Source organism: Misgurnus anguillicaudatus, chromosome 2, assembly GCF_027580225.2.
Source record: "Misgurnus anguillicaudatus chromosome 2, ASM2758022v2, whole genome shotgun sequence".
Taxonomy (NCBI): domain Eukaryota; kingdom Metazoa; phylum Chordata; class Actinopteri; order Cypriniformes; family Cobitidae; genus Misgurnus; species Misgurnus anguillicaudatus.
Genome location: NC_073338.2, coordinates 19,032,530 through 19,052,921, shown reverse-complemented (window position 1 = coordinate 19,052,921; position 20,392 = coordinate 19,032,530). Strand labels below are relative to the sequence as shown.

Sequence of the window (20,392 nt, the reverse complement as noted above, 5' to 3'; positions counted from 1 at the left end):
AGATGCCATGCAGGATGATGCAGATCATCAGAAACTACAAGCCTTTAACATCGCTACCCAAGCTATGTTAAACCACCTCTCAGACCCCTCCACCTACCCTATCACAAACTCTGACCTGTCTGCTGCTCCAACCCGCAAACGTCTCAACGATGTCAGGCACCTGCTGCGCATACAACACAACATCCTCGGGTATGTCCCTGATGACCGCACTACACCTGCGCTTGTGGTTCCTCAGGCCCATAGGGGGGTCATACTAATGTATGCGCATGACACAGCATGTGCCGCACACCACCGCACAAAAGCCACTTATGAAACACCGAAACAGGTGGCATACTGGCCTGGAATGCAGCACGATGTAGCAGAACACATCAAGAAATGTCTGGTTTGCTGCCAGTTCCAACCGGCTAAGCCAAACCATGGAGCACCACTTCAAAAAAGAGGTGTCAACTTTTCAGTGTCAGACCTCCAGATAGACTGGGTTGGACCATTACCCAGGCCAACGAGGGGCAACAAACACTTTCTCACGGTCATCTGCCAATTCACAAAGTTGGCAGAATGCTTTCCAGCACCCAATGACACCACTCACCAGTATCTGGATGAACTTCATCCGGGAACGACCTTCGCTTTTCGAACAACCAAGATCTGGTCCTACAGTTTCGCCCCGCCAATTCAGACAGCTCACCGACTGCTGTCAAAGAAATTTCTGCCACACTGGACAGGACCTCATGAGATTGTGGACAAACTCTCCCCCATGGCATACCAGATCAAGATGGGCAGGAGTCAGAAGGAACCAATTTTCAGATGGGTCCACCAGAACCAAGTCAAGAGACACTCAACATTATGGCATGATAGTAAAGGGGGGACGAACCAAACTTCTCCACACTGCCTCATCACTAGAACTCTGCCACCTAGGGAACAGCCGCCAATGAAAAGAAAGAGAACTGTCCTGACCAAACAAGGACCTGTAGTGCTCGCCTATTGTTCTTTCTCTCTCTCCCTCTCTGTCACCAGGATGCTGCTGTGGATCACTGTTCTGTACATCAGCCTACAGGGGGGGTGGCCGCAACCTGAAATCGTGTCGCCGGGTCCCGTCTCAGGCATCGTCCTTAAAGAGCAACCTGGACTCCTGATCACGAACTGCAGAACACATAGCCAAAAAGTCTATGTCCGACTCAACCCCCGTGATGTCTACAGAGCACACTACACAGCATCAGCACCAGAAACCAGTTGGGCAGGAGAACGATGGGCGCAGAACGCTATGATTCACGCAGAGGCTGACATCAAACACATGCTGTACCAACTTCAGAAGATGACTGTCACACAGGCAGGTCTTGGCGGACAAACCAAGCGTCCCAAGCGGTTCCTGGGAGCCCTACTCGGAGCTGCCGCAGCAGCCATTCCACCCTGCCTGGTACCCCTAAGCCTGGTACAGACCATTTTACCCTCTGCCACTGCAGGCCCAACAAACACCCTGCAGGCGCATCTGGCCTACTCCCTAGGTAGCGCAATTCCACTAAGCATAGCCCCTGAACAAGGCGAACTTGCTTTTCTGATAAACCTGCCAATCATCGAGTCACACAACATCTCCAGACTCAAAGACATTGTCAATGTTGGCTTCTGGCAGGGAAACACCCACATCAGAATACGCACCCCCACTGTGGTGGCTTACCATGACAGCAATGAACAGCTGTACCTTGCACCAAACCTGCACATGTGCAGCCTCACTAAAGACATTCATTATCTCTGCCCCAGCAAACCTTTCCTTCAGGACAACACTGACGGCATCTGTGGGCTGCGGCCCATGAAGATTGACTCTCGTTGTCCTGCCTCAGCTAAACCACGAGCCGAGGTCACTAACACCCAAGCTGAGATTGTAGGTGACCGATGGCTGGTCAACACCCCAGCCAGCACGGCCACTTTGACCTACAACCAACACGACACAGCCACCCGCATCAGTCTACCAAACCAGACGATGTGGATTCAAGTTCCAAAAGATGCGATTCTTCACATCGATGAACTCGCACTCTATCACCTTCCCAGTGAGGAGTACCACACCGAACTGGAAATTTCAACTTTTTTCAGGGACCACAACTTCACTTTAGACCCTGAATTGGAGATGAGGATTGCAGAAGGGGGGACCCAACTAATTGATGTCACGCCCATCGACACTGCCCTCCAGGCACTTGCTCGCATGCCAGCTATGCACAGCCTCCCTGTTTTCCAAGCCTGGACCGCCACTGACACAGTACTGTGCCTCTCCACAGGAGTAGGATACGCCCTTACTCTTGGCCTCACTTTCATCCTGTACCGAAGAGTCAGCGGGATGCAGGAAACAGCGAACAAGTGCACAGCTGCCGTCCCTCAAGCCTTCAAGCGGAACCGTGGGAAGCAAGAGCCCAACCTCATCGAAATCACCCCTCTGCAGGCACGCCGAAGCGCTGCAGAAAATTAAGATACACCTGCCATCCAAACCCAAATGACCTGTCCAACCATCGCCTATTGAACCATCGCCCACCAAAGTCTCTCAAGACCCTGGTGGCCATGAAGGGGGGATATGTAGCAAATGGCTCGGAGTCAGATTGAGGCCATTTGGCGTCTGGATCGTAAACAGCCCTAAAATTGTGACTTTAGATAACCCTGTGTCCTGATAACACAATCACCCAGATATCTACCACCTATCAAGGCTGTAAAGTGGGCGACAATTAAAACAAATGCAGTCTTCAAAGGAATTCCACCATTCTGACCATTGCCAGAGACACAGCAGGGGGCACAGACTATATGTCTGTGATGAAACCACATTTAAAAATCACAATGAGCTGTTTAAATGTATATATATGTTATATCCCTTTACTGCATGATCATGTATGTGTGATGTAACTGTGTGTTAACACTTTAGTTAGATTTTGTTCACTGTAGCATGGTTCATATCTTAGGTATGAAATTATTATTCAACGTGATCTTAAACCCATGTCTTGTCTAGTATCAAATTAATCTACTCTTTATTTCCCAATCATTTCTATGTATCATATTACCATAAGCCGCATCAATGTCATTTAGTATCGATTTGAAGAGTTATGGAAACAAAGTTTTATCATTATGCAATTACGCAAATGTGATGTCTGAAAGAACAAAGGCTTGTTTCCCCGCGCGACCGAACACTTCACACATTGGTCGTACACCCAAAATGGGCTGGGCGTGTGAAAGGTCAAAACGGCCTATCGCCCAAGCCATCATTGCTCATTGCTCATTGCTCATTGATCATCGCTCAATAGCTCAATTCGAACGATTCGCTCAGTATCTCAGTCAGTGGCTTAGTTCACTCATGAGCGCCCAGTCGCCCGGTTACCCAGGTAACCCGTCAGCGCAGTTTGGAAACTCGCTGAGACTCACCCAGAGTCCCTCGGATTCATCATCTTTTCTCTGAGCCCTGTCTCTTCAGGACAGTCTTTCCTGGCTTTGCGCTAGAGTTCGGAAAACCCCGCGGACCAATCCGCCCTACGAAACAACTTAACGGACTTCCATCTTAAACGAACACACCTGGATTCTCTCTCTCTCTCCTTGCTCGCACCGCGAGCATAAGAAACTTCGCACCGCATCACAAAGAGCCAAACGCAAGTATAAACTCGTTTTACTCGCTGATGTTCAAGCTTTACCCCTTATGAAAATTAAGGCGATCCTTAGAGATTATCCGATGGTTTGTGCAGATGTTAAGCAATAGTGCTATTGCCAATCTTTCATCTCTCTCTAGTTATTTTCAATCTTTTCTTTCTCATCTATGTTTTATGTTATTGTATGTGTGTATGTTTAGTTAGTCGTTATGTGTACTTCATTTTATAGTTAATAAACCGGTTTGCATTTTCACAATTGAATTGTTTCTGTGTTCAATGCTCATGAAATTAAAGTCACTATTTCTGCCTTTTGATCCAGCTACACGCTGCGAGTAGCACTGTATATCAGTGAGAAGGTTAATTTTAAAGGCCATGAAATTAACATTTCTTAGACGTTAATATACGATTATGGATATATGTCTTCGGTGGACGAACATATTAATTAATTGTTATTATTAATTCTGCTACGCCAGGTAAAACCTGATAAACTTGTATAATTAATTACAGTTAATTATACATAATATTCCCTTTTGAGCTAAAATCTAAGATTCCCTTGGGAATCCCCGTAGTGTTTCGGTCGGAGGTTCATAGTGTTTCAAATAACGTTATTTCCCTCCTCCCGCTGAAATTCGCTACAGCTGCGTCGAGTGAACCTATGTGCATCACGTGTCTTGTCAAAAAAAGAGCCTGCTGCAGATGTGTCTAAAGGGTTTATGATAAAAGAGAGGCTCGCGTTTGCCAGATACTCACATAATCTCATGCGTAATCAAAGTTTACTGTTAAGGGAGTGTCTTATCATAAACAGTTTTGACGCGTGTGCAGCAGGCACTTATTTTGACAAATCATGTGATGCACATGGTTCACATGATGCAACAAACACATATTTTGAAAACACGAGCAACACACATGACACTCCAAACACATATTTTGAATTTGCGCCCCTCGGAAGAGCAGTCACCAGCCATATCTATAGGTCAAAAGAGGGCACAGAGAGCGATGGGCAGTGCAGAACTGAACCATCCTCCTCTTTTTCCAGCAGACACAATTGGACTGGAGAGCAACGAATTAAGCCAGTGCTTATTAATTTGGGTTTATATGTAATCAAATATCTGTATCAGGACAGAAATTGTTGTTCACCTTAGTTTGAGTATTTAGGAATGAGTGAAAAGTCACTAGAAATGGAAAATAATAATGCATCAACTTTTTAGAAGTTGCATTCAAAATCCATTCGTCTTAAAATTCTGAGGGTACGAATTCTTCTGGAGGATACGCATGGGTAGATTTGATTATATATCCAAGTGCTTCTGTTTGGGTTATGTTTCCTCACTCTGTCTGTCAGCTGGTTATGCACTTAGACCATCTGGTTTACCGTCTCAAGCAGTAGCCAGTAAACAAATATCTCTCTCTTTCTCTGATTTGTAATGCTTTGGTGAGCTCTACTTATTATTACAGGGCTGGCAAGGAGTAAAAAATCACCAGCCAGCATCACTCCAGTTTCAAGTCTAATCGAATTAAAATGCATTGATCAAACACACAGCGACTTTGATATTGTTTCTTGCCATTCATGTCTTTCTCAGTTGCTGTAGCTAAACTGGTGCATGCATGGTGCCAAGGTAATGGCTTTCAATTCCAAGGAACATGCATACTGAAATGTGCACCCTGAAAGAACTCAAAGCTTGAATTAAATTTATGTCATATTTACTGCAACAAATGCGTGCAAAACCATAAACTGTTTACAGATTACACTATTTTAGAAAAAATTATAATATTAAATTATCAATGTACATTAAATATCAATGTAAAAAGTATAACAACCATTACACTATAAAAAGTTAAAGTTGGATGAACTAAAAAATAATTAAATAAGTAACACATACAAAAACTCTTTAAGTGAAAAAAATAAGCTGATTAAAGGATAATTCTGGTATTTAACACTTTGAGTCTCATTTCTGGTTTGTTTTGGATGAACTAAAGTGATGGACACTGAAATTTTGACAATGGGTCGTGTCTTGACTTTTTGACTCGTTTAGAAGCGTCTCTTGACTGCTTCAGAATGGAAGTCAAGGGCCATGCACAAACATGTCATTAAAACAACACTTAACGTTCATTTTCAAAACTGTACTACTCACCGAGTGGTTCGTGGTGTTCGTTGGTGATTAAAAACAAGTAGTGTAGCGAAATACAGTTTCTGTCGTGTTTTATTTGGCATTTTGTAAAATTCCATTGACTTCTCTTGGAAGACTCATTGCTCGCTGTTATATCACTCCGCCGCCGGAAACGGAAAAGTGGTCTGTTTACATGTGGTTGTAGTTTTTCGCTCGGTTTCTCTCAGAATAAATTTTTCCCATATTTGATGGCTCAGTGGCCAGCCTTAGGTTTGAAGTTGAGCTCGATTGTGACTGTCTATACGCTAGACACCAAGTTCCCTTCAGCGTCCTTGTACGGCAAAGTGGTTGTCGCCATCAAGTGGTCGAGAGTGTGCTAACCCTTCAGACTCAAATATAGAGTGGAAGTATATACGCGGTTGTGAGGTATCTGAAAAAATAGTTTCACTATAGCAAATAACACAGATTGAAATCATACATTGCGCCAATATATTTGTTTTTAATCATCAACAAACACCACAAACCACTCGGTGAGTAGCACAGTTTTGAAAATGAACGTTAAGTGTTGTTTTAATGACATGTTTGTGCATGGTCATTGACTTCCATTCTGAAGCAGTCAAGAGACACTTCTAAAGAGTCAAAAAGTCAAGACACGACCCATTGTCAAAATTTCACTGTCCATCACTGTAGTTCATCCAAAACAAACCAGAAATGAGACTCAAAGTGTTGAATACTGGAATTATCCTTTAAATGATACCAATTAACTTTTTACAGTGTATTAGAATCATTTAAATTATGAAATCGTTCAAGCTTCAAATTAAAATGGAAAATGTTAGTAGTGCATGTTCATGTATTTTTTTTCTCTGCTGTTATTGGTGTACTGTATAGCCTATTAGTGGTGCAAATAAGGCAGAATGAAAGAAAGAAAGAAAGAAAGAAAGAAAGAAAGAAAGAAAGAAAGAAAGAAAGAAAGAAAGAAAGAAAGAAAGAAAGAAAGAAAGAAAGAAAGAAAGAAAGAAAGAAAGAAAGAAAGAAAGAAAGAAGAAAAGAAGGAAAAACTTTTTGTAATCAGTAGGTAACAAATTTTAGCTATTTGCTTTACAAGTTGCATTAAGATAAATGTTAAGTATATAAAAAAGACCAAATTTATGCTTTTTTCTAATGACAAATGAAAGATTAATGCCACTTATCAACTCATGTATTGCTGTTTCTCAATTCTAAGAACGCAAAGAATGGACTTGCGTTCTCGTGGAGATCAGTCTTGACAGGCGACCTCAAAAGAACGAACTCAGAAGGTCGCGAGAACACAGAACGAACTTGTGAGAATTGAGATGTGTGATTTCAGATTTTCCCAGATCCAACATTCATAAAGTGACAAAGATGCCATTATCTGCATTATTATATACATTATTTTATTTTTTTTATGTAATTTTATAAAGGCAAATACGTAAATATTTCAGATACCTTGTCAGGAAATAATAATATAACCAAAAATAAGAAACTCAATTAAGATTAGTTGTTCCATGCCAATAAAACATACATTTAAATATCAAATACGCGTTTTTTTATGAAATTAATACTTAAAATTTACTTAAAGTTTTAAACGTTACTTAAAGTTTACTTTAACCAGCTTCTCACTCTCGCGCGATGTGTGTTGTGCGTAACACTTCCTTCCTCCTCCATTGTTTTGCCGCAATGACTTCTGGGGCGTAAAGCTATTTCAGCGTGCAAGTCTGCACTTGATGCGTCCTCGATATCAAAAACACATCCGGTGGCCGGTTGCATAAAACTTTAAGACTAGCTTTAAAAGTTAGTCATGAATTTTTTTCTTCAAGACTGATCATATCTGTTTCAAGTATGTTACATAGAAAGGTAGATTGGTCTAATTTAAATCCAAATAATAAGACTGATTAGCCCTAACTAATTGCTAGTTAGTCAGAATCATACTTAAGACGCAGTCTTAACGTCACAGCTATGTTTATGCAACCGGCCACCGGGTATTTTCATGCATCATCTGTACTTGCGTTCTTGACGTTGGAATTGAACTTCGAAGGCTAATGATGACGTAGAGCAAGAACACGAGCACGCAAGATCGCTGGAGAACGCATATTGAGAAACAGACAGGGTTTTTTTTGAGAGATGAAAGTATTGTAAGTGGCCCCCGAGGGTCCAACATCTTCACCCAGAAGGAGAAGCACTTACCCGTCTCAGCCTCAGTCATACTCTTCCTGCTGGAGCGAGAGCCCTTATAAGCCCAGAGGAAAACCGTATACAGGACTCCAGGCTTCAGAGATGTCAGCTGGTGAGAGGTAGCATCCGCTCTCACTTTAATTTCATTGCTGGTGCCCTCAGCGGAAGTATAGGTTAGAATGTAGCCATCGATATCTGCACGAACGGCATACCATGTCACAGTTGCCGAATTCTCCGTCACCTCTTTGGTTGCCAGATTGGTTGGAGCATCAATGTCTGTAGGAAAAATGTACCTAAAAATTATAATTCTGTCATTTTAGTCAAACTTGTTTTATTTCAACCCTCATTACAAAGTCACGTTTCAAAAAAGCACCATAAAGGTTTCACAAAACTATCTTGAGACTTCAAGAGAAAAGCAATGATCGTCATTTGGTGGCTTGACAAGGCTCGCAAATACAGCACATAGACTATGTTTTAACTTAAAAAACGTATGGGTTTGCAATTATCAAGACCTGTAGATCCAAGGATGTGTGCAGGGTCATATAAGCAGCGCAGTATGCATTTCTGAGCAGCGCTTATGTAATGCGACGGAGGAAGCGAGAGGAAAAGCAATCATCATTTCAGCTGTCGTCCTGTGACCACAGCGGGGTCAGCCGAAAGTCACCCTGCTGATTCATGACTGCTAGAATCCACAGCTCTTGTTTGACGCTTTCTGATTGCCAAGGTCGGCTTATCATATTTGACCTGGGTTTGAGACGTGGACCTGAATAAGAAACAACAGCTTAGCAGACAACCGCCAGGACTCGTTTTAGAAACACTTGATTGCAACATTGGCTTGTCAATATCTCATCCCACAAACAATCAATCATGGACCAAACGTGCCGAGCAACTTCTGTGTCTTATTGCTTATGCACATGTTGTCAAAAAGATGATCCAGGCCAGATTCGCTCTATTCTTCTCTATGTGCGGTCAGATTCATAATACCAGGGATTGAATTTCTCTGCACATTTAAGGAAAGAAAGATGAAGGATGCTTTTAGTTTTGCAGACTCCAGACACAACTTGTGGCTTTATCTTTATGGAAAACATTTTATCCATCATATAAAAAACTAAATTATGGAAAATTAAGCAAGGGCCTTTGTGGTTAGTAATAGTAACTGCTCAAGGGTACCAAACACACCTGAAGTTTGCTTTTTGTACATTTTTAAACAGAATGTGAGGGATGGTTGGTCATATTGCATTCACACATCCAGGATATTAAATTCCTGGCGGTAAAATAGGCTTTATACAAAAGTAATAAATGAGAAATTAGACTCAAGCATATGACCTTGTAATGGCAGAACTATACTCAATTGATATGAAGACGATGATGAGGGACTTGGTTATTGCAGGGTGAAACTAGAATATCAAAGTCTGCCTTTTATTGAGCTATTTTTGTTGCTGTTATAGAGACAGTCTTTAAAATCGTTTAAAGTTGTGCATTTATTGTTCAGACAAACTTACTGTAGACTCAACAGTACTGCTCGAGTGTTGCAAAATGCACACAATGAAATCTATACATTTCAACTTGGCTGTTTTGTAGAGAGGTTTTATGCAGTTAAGCACAAGGAAGTTAAATACTCCCTTTAGATTAACCTAAATGGTAGCACTTAGATTTAGTTGTGTTGCACAGGCACGAAGTGTGTTACGTCCAAGAGGAAATACCGAAAAAACATTTCCTGTTCATATAGTAAGGTAAAACGAAGTCTGTGAGCAACTGGTGCTGTAATTTATAAGTTGCTGAGTAGAAGGAAAATGCTGTTTATGGAACTCTCTAATGGCTGCTTTAACTTATAGCTGGATGATGTTATACCTTTACATTTAAAGAAAGAGCTGAGTGTTAAATTCTTACTAACTTATACATGCTGAAACTCTATTTGTACAGTATGTGTGTGTGTCTACAGACATTTGGTTGATTTTTAATGTGTCCCCTGAAATTGAGAAGATTTAAAGTCATTTGTGAAACCAAATGATGATATTGGCTGTGCATAGCAAAACCTCTTTTCTGGGAAGAAATTGGATCTTAAGGGCAAATATCCTGTCAGGTGTTTTCTTCTTGACAAGGGTCAAATAAACAAGCACTGCAGTCCAGGTTAAAGCTCATTTAAAGTTGCCTCGAGGCTCAAAAGGATCATTAAAGTGAAGTGATAATGGGTACCTGGTCAAACTGAGACAGCCTAAACACAGATACTAATGCATCATAGTGGCATGTGGTGGACAGGTGAAGTGCTCTTGCTGATTTTTTTTTAGTACAATGTTTAACCTGTTGTATTCCCACACTGAAAAACATAAAGGCTGGATTTACTTAAAAATATAGTGCATCATTTTTGCATCCATTTTTTAAGCATTACAAGAAATTTTAAGCAATTTATGCAACTGCTTAAAATTTCATGTAATACTTGCTTAAAAAATGGATGCAAAAATGATTTTTTTTAAGTAAATCCAGCATATTATTTTTTTACAGTGCAGGTTCAGAATGATTTAAATGCTGTTCGCTATGGAAAGATATTTATGATTTGTTAAGATTGACACTTTCATTTTAAAGAGAATGAAAGATATTGAATATAATATATATTTTGGGGTATGGAATTAAAGATGTTAAATGCATTGCATGTTAGTTTGCTTATTTTAAAGACTATCAGACTATAGCTCAGGGGTTTTCAAACATAATCTAAGGACCCCCAAATCTCATAAACTTTGTGAGCGACCCCCTACCAACAATTTATATCAACTTATGTATAACGAATAGAATTGGCTACACTTTTAAATACTGCAGCAACTTCAGCAATCTTGTTTCATAGCAGCTTTACAAGTACTGCCTTACAAACCCCAGTGAGTGAGAAAATAGGGAATTTTATTAGGAAAACACACTAGAAAGAATCAAAGTAAATATGTGACCCATTTTTTTAATTTTCAAAAATAAGTTATTAGTATTTTCAAAATGACAGAGTTACACCTGTTTGAAGTTGATTAAGTCAATTTTGAGAAGCGAAGTCAATTTTGAGAAAAAAAATAGTTAAAGATTTTTGAAAGTTCCAAAACAAAATCATTGCAACCATTAATATCAATAGATTTGGCACACACTAAGGCAAAACCAAGATCTATAGAAAAATACATGTTAAACGTTTTCTTTCTTTAATTGTTTAATTGACAATAAGACAAACAACTTTAAGTTCTATCTGATTTTTGCTTTAGGGTAAAGAGCCCCTAAATGTAATACACATTTTTAAAATAATCTGATTTTACCCTTTCAGCTTTGCAAACTTTAATTAGTAATGATAAAGTACTTCTAATTTATTTTTTTAAAGCAGTTTTGGACAAGAGTAAATTATAAAGTAAAATATATCACAATAATTCAAAGACCATGATGTTGAATGCAAATTTTAGTTTTTTCTGCCACACATTTTTTTTTTAAGAATGTCTATTGCTGTTTCCATATCTTATGCAACAAGGTTAATATGGTCGACGGATTTGAACATCAACCTTACATGTAAAGAGTGGGATTGTATTTGTGTATGGTTTCAAGAGACATTAAAATTAGACTAATTCAGTTTAAGATTTTGAATCGGTTCTATTGGACCCCAACTAGATTGTTTAGGTTGAAGCTGAGGGATAATCCAGACTGCTGGAAATGCTGCAACTCGGAAGGAACTCTTTTTCACGTGTTCTGGGAATGTTCTATGATTAAGAACTTTTGGTTAAAGATTCATGACTGTATTGAAAACGATTCGTTGGCTGAACAACCATAACTTATGAAAGTAATTGGATTAAACACAAAAAACTTTTACCCAACTTGCCAAATTGAGTAATCTGAACAAGCAATTAAAAAAAACAATGGTCTGAATAGTTCCCAGCATGCATTGCGACATGTTCACTTCTTTGGTTAATATTTACTAAAAAAGATGACTTTTAATGTTTGCTGGGTTTATTTATGTTGATATGTAATTAATGTTAGTTATATGTTGTATTTAGAGTTATTTTGATAGAATGATGTTTGTTCATTGTTACCATGATTGAGAAGTGTGTGTTCAGTGTAGAGGGCAACACAGTGGGTTAGCGCATCATTGTTGCCTTACACCAATAAAGGTCTCTGGTTCAAGCAAGAGCTAAGTCAGACAAAGACTTTGTTCAGGAGACCTTTCTGTGTACACTCCCACAGTCCAAAACATGCAGATTAGCTGAATTGGGTATACTAAATTGCTCCAACTTCACTCTAAAATATGTGTTGGATTTACTTAAAAAGTGTGATGCAAAAATGATGCATATATATTTTAAGTAATCCCAACTTGGAATAATTTTACTTAAAATAAACAAGAAAATATGTGTTATATGAACTTAAATATTTGAGTTCATCATCATTCTTTACTTAAAAATTTAAGTAAGTAAAACACAGGTTTTTTTGTTAATTTTAAGTAAAACTATCAAAGTTGGGAATACTTAAAAAGTGTAATGCAAAAATGGTGCATATATATTTTAAGTAAATCCAACACATCATTTTTTAGAGTTCGGACTAGTTTGGAAATTTGCCCGAGGCTATATGTTTTATATGATCCACAAATGACAGCGAACTGTGGAGCCGGGACTTCATCCAAACCAGTATAATGGTAGGAAAACAAATAATATTAAGAAACTGGAAGAACGCAAGCGAGCCCTCCTTTCAGGAGTGGAGCATAGAACTGGCAAAAGTGGCTTCATATGAAAAGATTTCTTTCAATATCAATGACGGGGCAGACAAATGTGTGGCAAAATGGGGATTATATGCAATGTATTGCTACTAGATGAGAATGTGGTGCTTGTTGGAAAAGGTATACTTGATTGCAATTTTTTTCTTTCTCTTTATAGTATTATTTATGTTTATTTAAAATATATCATCAATGTGGGATACATGTTATGATGAAATACATGAAGGGAATACAATGGTGATTATAATGTATCAGTGATGATCTAAAATTTTATAAAATGCTAATGATAAAAAAAGAATGTCTATAGCTTGTAACATATGTAAAGTTTTCTTTGAAATCATAATTTACCAAACCATACTTCTAATGTATATGTATTCTAATGCACTGAGAAACCACTATTAAACATGAAATATTACAGCCCATTAATATAAGACTATCAAGTTTAAAGCTAAAACATGACATATGATGTTACATTATCTAAGGGCCATAGCAGGTTGACATTGTAATAGGTGGAATTACAGACTAATCCATCAGGATATTTTACAACATTTCCAAAAGGCACGGACAAATCACATTTTATGTTCATTTCATTGCACATTTTGCACTTCTAATGCGACATTTACGAGCCACAAAAAAAGTATAACTCATTTGTTCCTAAAGTAGCCTATTTGACAGGTTTAGTAGTAAAGATCTCCCATTACCAGACATTGCTAGCAGACTATCAGCTAGCTTTGAAAACTTTAATGTTGTATATCTGTAGCTCTGACCACTACAAAGTACAGACACATCTGCCCCACGGTTCTTTGTGAATATTTGTTGGTTTTTGGACATTTTTGTAGGGGTAGAAATGTTAAAGCTGCCACGTTTCAGTGGCCTGAGGTAAAATGTAAAAAATGCAATTGTTGTTCTTTCAGTCAAGGAAGCAATTTAATTGATTTATGGTGAGAAGGAACATATCTGTCCTATGCTGTGGGTTGTAAAGTTTTTAACTAGAATAGTACACTGAACCCTTTCAGGAGAAAATATTGCTTAAGAGTAAAGCATAAAGTGAAAGCATTTAAGCTGTTTTCCTCCATTCAAATGTTGTGGTAATGATTTCAATCTTGGTATCATCAACATCAAAACAATAATCTGATTTCCTCATCTATTCTTTCTTAACCTTCCAAATTTTTGGCAAATAGTAGTGTTTTCATGAATTCAGATGTTTTCATTAATTTATTTAACTCTGTGTGTAGATCAGGTTTCACCCACACCGGGAACAAAATTCCCTATGATGATAGCTAAACCTCAAATCATTTATAAAGTGACTAAATATCATCTCAATGAAACCTTAACATGCAGAAACTTTCAGAAAATACAGCAGAGCAGAGTAAATGGAAAATCCTTGTACATTTTATTTTCCACAGCATGGAAACAGAGGAATATTAACTGACCTGTGACTCCTGTGGCATTGGATGGTTTGCCTTCCAGTTCACCTTTGATTGCTTGCACCGATATCTGATATTCTGTTCCTGGGTTTAGACCTGAAAACACACACATTTGTGTTTGCTCTAGCTGCACAGATGCTATAAGAGACCTGTAACAACAAAGTGTGCATGTAGATGATGGAGGCAGCGGACCGACCTACAATGGTGTGCATGGTCCTGGCCTCCTGGCTCATTGCCACTTTCTCCAGTCCCTCTTGGCCATCTGGGCTTGCATGGATCAGTTTGAAGTGGTCCACTCCAATTGCAGGGTTCTGCCAGTCCACCTGGATCGAGTCTTCAGTCTGACCCAAGACTTGGATCCCATCAACAACAGAGACATCTGAAAAGAGTGGTGGAAAATAATTAATGATGACGATAAAGTTAAGTATTGTATCGCTGGGTCATACAGCAGTGGTGTTGGAATGAAATTCTATGTGTCAACATGAATGCAAAGGCATTTGACACCATTGCCACTGTAGAAATGCCTCGTTATCCAATTTGTTAAAACCCAGCATTAAAGTCATTCTTTGAGATGTAATGTTTTCTACATAAAATCATTCTACATAACGTAAAAGAACATTCTGTGAAAATATAACCATGATATTTTTACTATTGAGTTAAGGTCATGTTAAAAAACAAAGCAGTGTGAAATCCACAATTAAAATCCTACTTTACTGTTCCTAGATTCTGAGAGTTAAGCCCAATAAAGAATCTCTTTGCTATCTCTTTAATTTAAAAGATGTAAGAATCGATGAGATTTGAAGTTATCAATATGTGCCCATAGCAGAATTGTGACATTTGGGTTTCATTTTTAGTAAACAACCGTACCTCAAGGCATTTTGGGTATAGTCACGAAATATTTGATTTATTTATTTATGTTCAGGGACATGATTTTCCACTTTTTTCGCATTGTTAAGCACAAATGTGTGTCATTCAGCACAAATTTCTATTGTTTTCCATGTCCTAAGCACAACTTTCTTTTTTGTGTCATTTTATGTATTGTTTTTCCTTTTATTCTATTTTTAAATCATTGTCACTTATGGTTAGATTTGGGGTTAGGATGTAATTTTATGTATTGTTTTTTTTACTATTTTCTTTTGAGGTTGGAATTAGGATGTCTGAAAGGTAACAGAAAGTCGTTTTAACCCCAAGCAACAAAGGTAAAAAATGTGAAAACAATAAAATAAATAATAATAATAATAATAATAATAAATAAAATGACACAAAAAAGAAAGTTGTGCTACAGACACATAAAACTATTTACAGAAATTTGTGCTGAGGGACACAAAAAAAGACATTCGTGATCAATGACACGGAAAAAAGCAGAAAATCATGTCTATAAAGTTTAAACACAAATAAATACATTAAATATTTTGTGACTATACTGTACCATGACTTGATTAGGATCTCAGTAAAATAAGCTCAAAATATAAAAATAAAAATCTTACAAATGTATTGTTTCGCTTCAGAGGTCATATATTAACTGATTGTAGTCATTTTGATTATTTAATGATGGATTTGTGTGCACTTTAACTTGTTGGATATACCTAAAGATTGATATTTCTATAAAAATATCTATAAAAAAATCATCATAATTTTTTAATTTTTACATTTTTAACTAGTCATGTGGATTCAAAATAAGTCAAATAAAAAGCTTATGATAATGTAATTAAACTGAATCCCATATAATTATAATTTCAAAACCAATTTATTAAAAAACGATTCACTCATCGCATTCAGAAACATTTTATAAAGTGGAAACAAAATGCATAAAATGCAAAAACAAGGCACAATCATCTGAGGCTATTAAAACCCGCAACTAGTTGAATGATTATATAGCAACCCCCTTTAAAAACCAACGCTTATATAATGATTAGTTTAATATGGGATGAATAATAGATTACAGACTAAGTTATCCGATTTTGTAATGTGTAATGTATTATGAATAATTCTGAATGATGAATATTCCTGTCTAACAATCTTACATCTTCATTCTGTTACACAGATGATAGATATTAGTTACAGGCAAATACTCTAACACTAAATACACTCTGCAGGCCTTTTTCTTTTGTATGTGAAGCGCTTGAAGACATTTAAGGTCTTTGAACTGTTGAATGACAGTGATAATACATCTCGATCATAATAACACCCAGATAATCATTCGTTTTCATGGGATTTTTAATGTTCTGTGCCTGCATGACTGACCGCAAAAAAATGTTGATCTGCTATAATTCATTTTCATTTTCTCATTGAACTCTGCACATATGGTTACATCCTGCATTATAATGGTGAATACATAAACCATTGATATGCTCCTTTAACACATAATTATATTAAAAAACTTGAAAACTTAATTTTTTGGTTTACAGTTAATTATTCACGTCATGTCACATACGTAAATGTAATAAGTGATTCATAGTGCTTACCAGTCGTGGCCACTATCTGGTCGGATTCACTGTTAATACCCCTGATGACAGCATACACCTGCACTATATATGTGACTCCAGGCTTGAGGCCTGTGATTAAGTAGGAGTTTTTCGTGTTTTCCACCTGGACCTCTTCAATGGCTCCCTGGTCTCCTTTTGGATAGTAGGAGAGGATGTAGTACTCAGCTCCTCTGACAGACTCCCACTCCACCAACAGAGACACATCTGTGACTTTGATCAGACGGAGACCTTTTGGACCTAGAACTGAAGAATGAAGGTGCTTGTCACCAGTGAGTTTATCAACAATATGGTACACCAGTGAATCATTTATTGGACGCTTGAGGTGTTTCATATCTTATAAAAGTATCTTCAGTATGTATCCAAATGTTTTTCCTGAATGGTTGGTTGGGACATAAACGCATCGCATTTAGCGAGATTTATATTCTGAAAGCAAGTCTTACAGTTAGAATTTTCTAGTAAATGTATCTTGTTTAAGAAGATTTATATATTATATAAGGATATTAGCTTACATTTCTACAGTTTATCTTCCCTAATCCTAGCTGAAACCATGTAGCTTATCGTGTGGTTCATTGAGCATTTGAGGTAGACTATTTGAGGGGATTATGCGCTTTTACTTTGGTTAGTTTGTAATGGTGAGCCTCCATCAATAACAGCAGTATGTATTTTAAATACTGCACATCAGAGGATGTAATAGATGGATGAGGTTCCAATCCATGAAGCCCTAGAGGCAAAAAAGCAGGCCAGGAGTTTCCACTAACACATTATGCAGCCTTAGTAAAACAGAGGAGATGGTGGACTTAAGTAAATATTGCATAAGAGGGAAATCCACCAGGAGAAACGGGTGCTGCCGAGACCACAGGAAAGAATGAACAGCAGGTTTGGATTCTTGCACATGGTGAGGGACAGGAAGTCCAATGTTTCCTTCAGTCTTTCCATCCAGTGGTAATAAATACACCCCGTTTCTACTGTTATCTCCAGGAATTGCCAGTAGCAATTCCTCTCATAAATAATGCCCCATCAAGACTAATGATCTACATCCACCAACTGGAAAGAAAGTGCCGGAAATTTGTTTTCACGCTGTGTGATTGTAATTGATTTGGTTATCCCTTATAATTACAAAAGAGTTATGGTTAGTTTTTGACAAGCATTAAATCAACTGTGGTGCTTCTTTAAGAGAAATAATAATAAATTAAACTGTCTTCTAATTACTATAAATTAACATTTCATTTGGAGGGCCCATACAGTAGAATGAATTATGTCAGAAAAGGCCAATATATCATCGAAGTTGCGCCACTATGCGGCCATGTTTACAACACCTCTGGGCAGTTATTTCAGTCATGCAAGACTAAAGTGCTGTTAAATAAAGACAGGTATCTCTTAAATCGCATGCTAAATTCACACTTAAACAACATGTTTCTGAGTAACAATTAAACTTGACACTCAACACTACCACAACTTTTGCTTAGATCAGATGCCTTTTTTTCTAAATCGTTTTAGCTACTGCGCATTTGCACAGGTTGTCAAGCGCATAGATATGTATAAAGGCTAGATGTGTTACGGCAGAGTTTCTAACGTCATCACCTGGCGGCCATCTTACCACAGGGCGCTCGCTCACTCTTAGCATTGTGTTTGAATGATGCATGTACTTTTAAATGACCATAACTTGCTCAATTTTCTACCAATTTTCAAATGGTTTGGTTTCTTACAAGCCAACTTATTAACGTGGCTATAATTCTGGATGCTTTAACATGTTTCATTAATTTTTTGTATAAAGTGTCATAGGTACATCATTGACGTTTATAACAAACCAAACCGTTTGAAAATCGGTAAAAAAATTATCAAGTTATCGTCATGTAAAAGTACATGCATCATTAAAACACAATGCTACGAGTGAGCGAGCGCCCTGTGGTAAGATGGCCACCAAATGCGGACGTACCACTCAATTGACCAGCAGCACGGGCGAGACATCTAGCCTTTATACTATGGTCAAGCGGCTCACATGCCCCTCCCCTAGAGAATCATTAGTCTTTATCGATCGATGATTGGTTGTTTTAACTGGAAGGCGGGACTTCCAGGATTTTTGTGTCTTGTAATTTCAAAATAAAATACCAAAGGTGGGACTAATACACAGTCATTTACATAATTAAAATGTTAATAAATAACATTACTAATATCATAATAGACCCTTGTCTAATCTGTTATAAAAAAGTTTTTAATGTCTGACTTTGCATGCAGTGTCTAATACTGTGGGAGCAGCATTGTGTGCATGGTAGTTGAACTTAAAGCAACACTAAAGAGTTTTTTTTTTACATTAAAGAAGTTTCCAACCGTCGGGTCGCGGTCCTGTAGTTCGAGTGAAAACTACAAAAACTTGCTTTATGGCAGACCTACAATCCAATCAGAGCCAGCTTTGCTGCAGTAGGCTAAATTATTTACGACAGTAGTAATGGACAATTCCGCTTCCAACCTGTAGGGGGAGCAAAAACTCTTTAGTGTTGCTTCAAAACCCTTTAACTGTCACTGTCCCACGGGTGGACGTTCGGCATTACATATTTAAAACATTATAAAACATCAAAAAATCATTTCTAAGTCAAAACTTAAACCATTTTTGCAAAACGAATGAGCTGTGATATTAGTGAGTACTAGTAAAAGTAATTTCTAAAATGTCACGGGCCAACAGGTGGGCCCAAGGTGTTATTACATATTTATTATTATCTATACATTTTAAAAAATCTTGACAACTATGTATCATTGGAAAGCTTTAAGCATGTAGTTCAAAATCTTTTGCATTAATAATAATGCAGTGACAGTAGTTTTTTAATTTGTGACAAGAGTATGCAGCAAACTGTTGACTGCTGCTGGCCTTTGTTGTGATTTTAGCTTTGAATCAGAACTAGTTGAGACTTGTTAATTTTTTACCATTTTGGGCATAAAACAGGACAGGTTTTCTTTATATAAAATACATCCTTTTTTAAAATTAACTATTAAATGAACTATCAATAAACTATTTTCAATTTAATATTCACAAATTCAACTTCAAAAACTTTAGTGTCTTCTTTAAAAAAAGAGGCCAAATTTTGCTTCTAGACCAAAAATGCAAGAGTAATATTAATTTGAAGGTGCACTTCACCTTTTTACCTCCACACAAAGAGGAGGTGACAGTGCATAATGTTTGACTTTGTATGCAGTGTCTAATAGTGTGGGAGCAGCTTTTTGGGCATAGTAGTTGAACTTAATCCTCTACATCTGCTGTGAGCTGGCATTAAGAAATCCAGACTCAATGTGGTTAGAACAAAGTTGGCATGCTGACCTTTTGATGATCAACCACATTTACGATGATGAATGTCCTATGCAAACACATCATGTTGTTTTCTCTCTTGATCTGTTTGGAATTTTGTATCATTTTCCAGTCAATGCTGCTTTTCATTTATTCATTTATAATGTTATTTTGTCCCAGAAATACTTTAGTAGTCCCTTGAAAAAAGTACTTCTGCTTATCCTTTCTAACCAATTAGTTTAAAGGTCCAGTTCTTCCTGTGTTTTTAAAGCTTTGATTCTGTTTACAGTGCGCAATATATCATGTGTTATATAACATTCATGTTTCACGTGTAAAAAAACACATCATTTATTTTCCACACAATTTACTTATTTCTATAGCGCTGTTTTCACTGTCCTAAAACGGGCTGATGTCTTCCTTGTTCTATGAAGTCCCTCCTTCAAACATACGTATCAAGATCTGATTGTGTAGTTTGATTAGTGTGTTGTGATTTGACAGCAGCTTAGCTTAGCAGTGCCGTTTGAGCCAAAGCTGGCAACTGATGTATACCTGTGGGCAGAGTTTAGTCAAAAACTCATA

The 20,392-nt window shown here is 37.7% G+C and overlaps 1 protein-coding gene across 1 annotated transcript in view; it reads right to left on the bottom strand.

Annotated features, from left to right (window-relative positions):
* The window catches only part of tnn (tenascin N), a 56,727-nt gene that overhangs the window by 20,918 nt on the left and 15,417 nt on the right, over nt 1-20,392 (bottom strand). Inside the window, exons 4-7 of the mRNA XM_055201773.2 lie at nt 16,516-16,779; nt 14,247-14,429; nt 14,057-14,146; nt 7,916-8,179 (exon numbers count right to left, since the gene is read on the bottom strand). Coding sequence (XP_055057748.2) covers nt 7,916-8,179; nt 14,057-14,146; nt 14,247-14,429; nt 16,516-16,779 — 801 coding nt within the window. The remainder of the gene's footprint in view (nt 1-7,915; nt 8,180-14,056; nt 14,147-14,246; nt 14,430-16,515; nt 16,780-20,392) is intronic.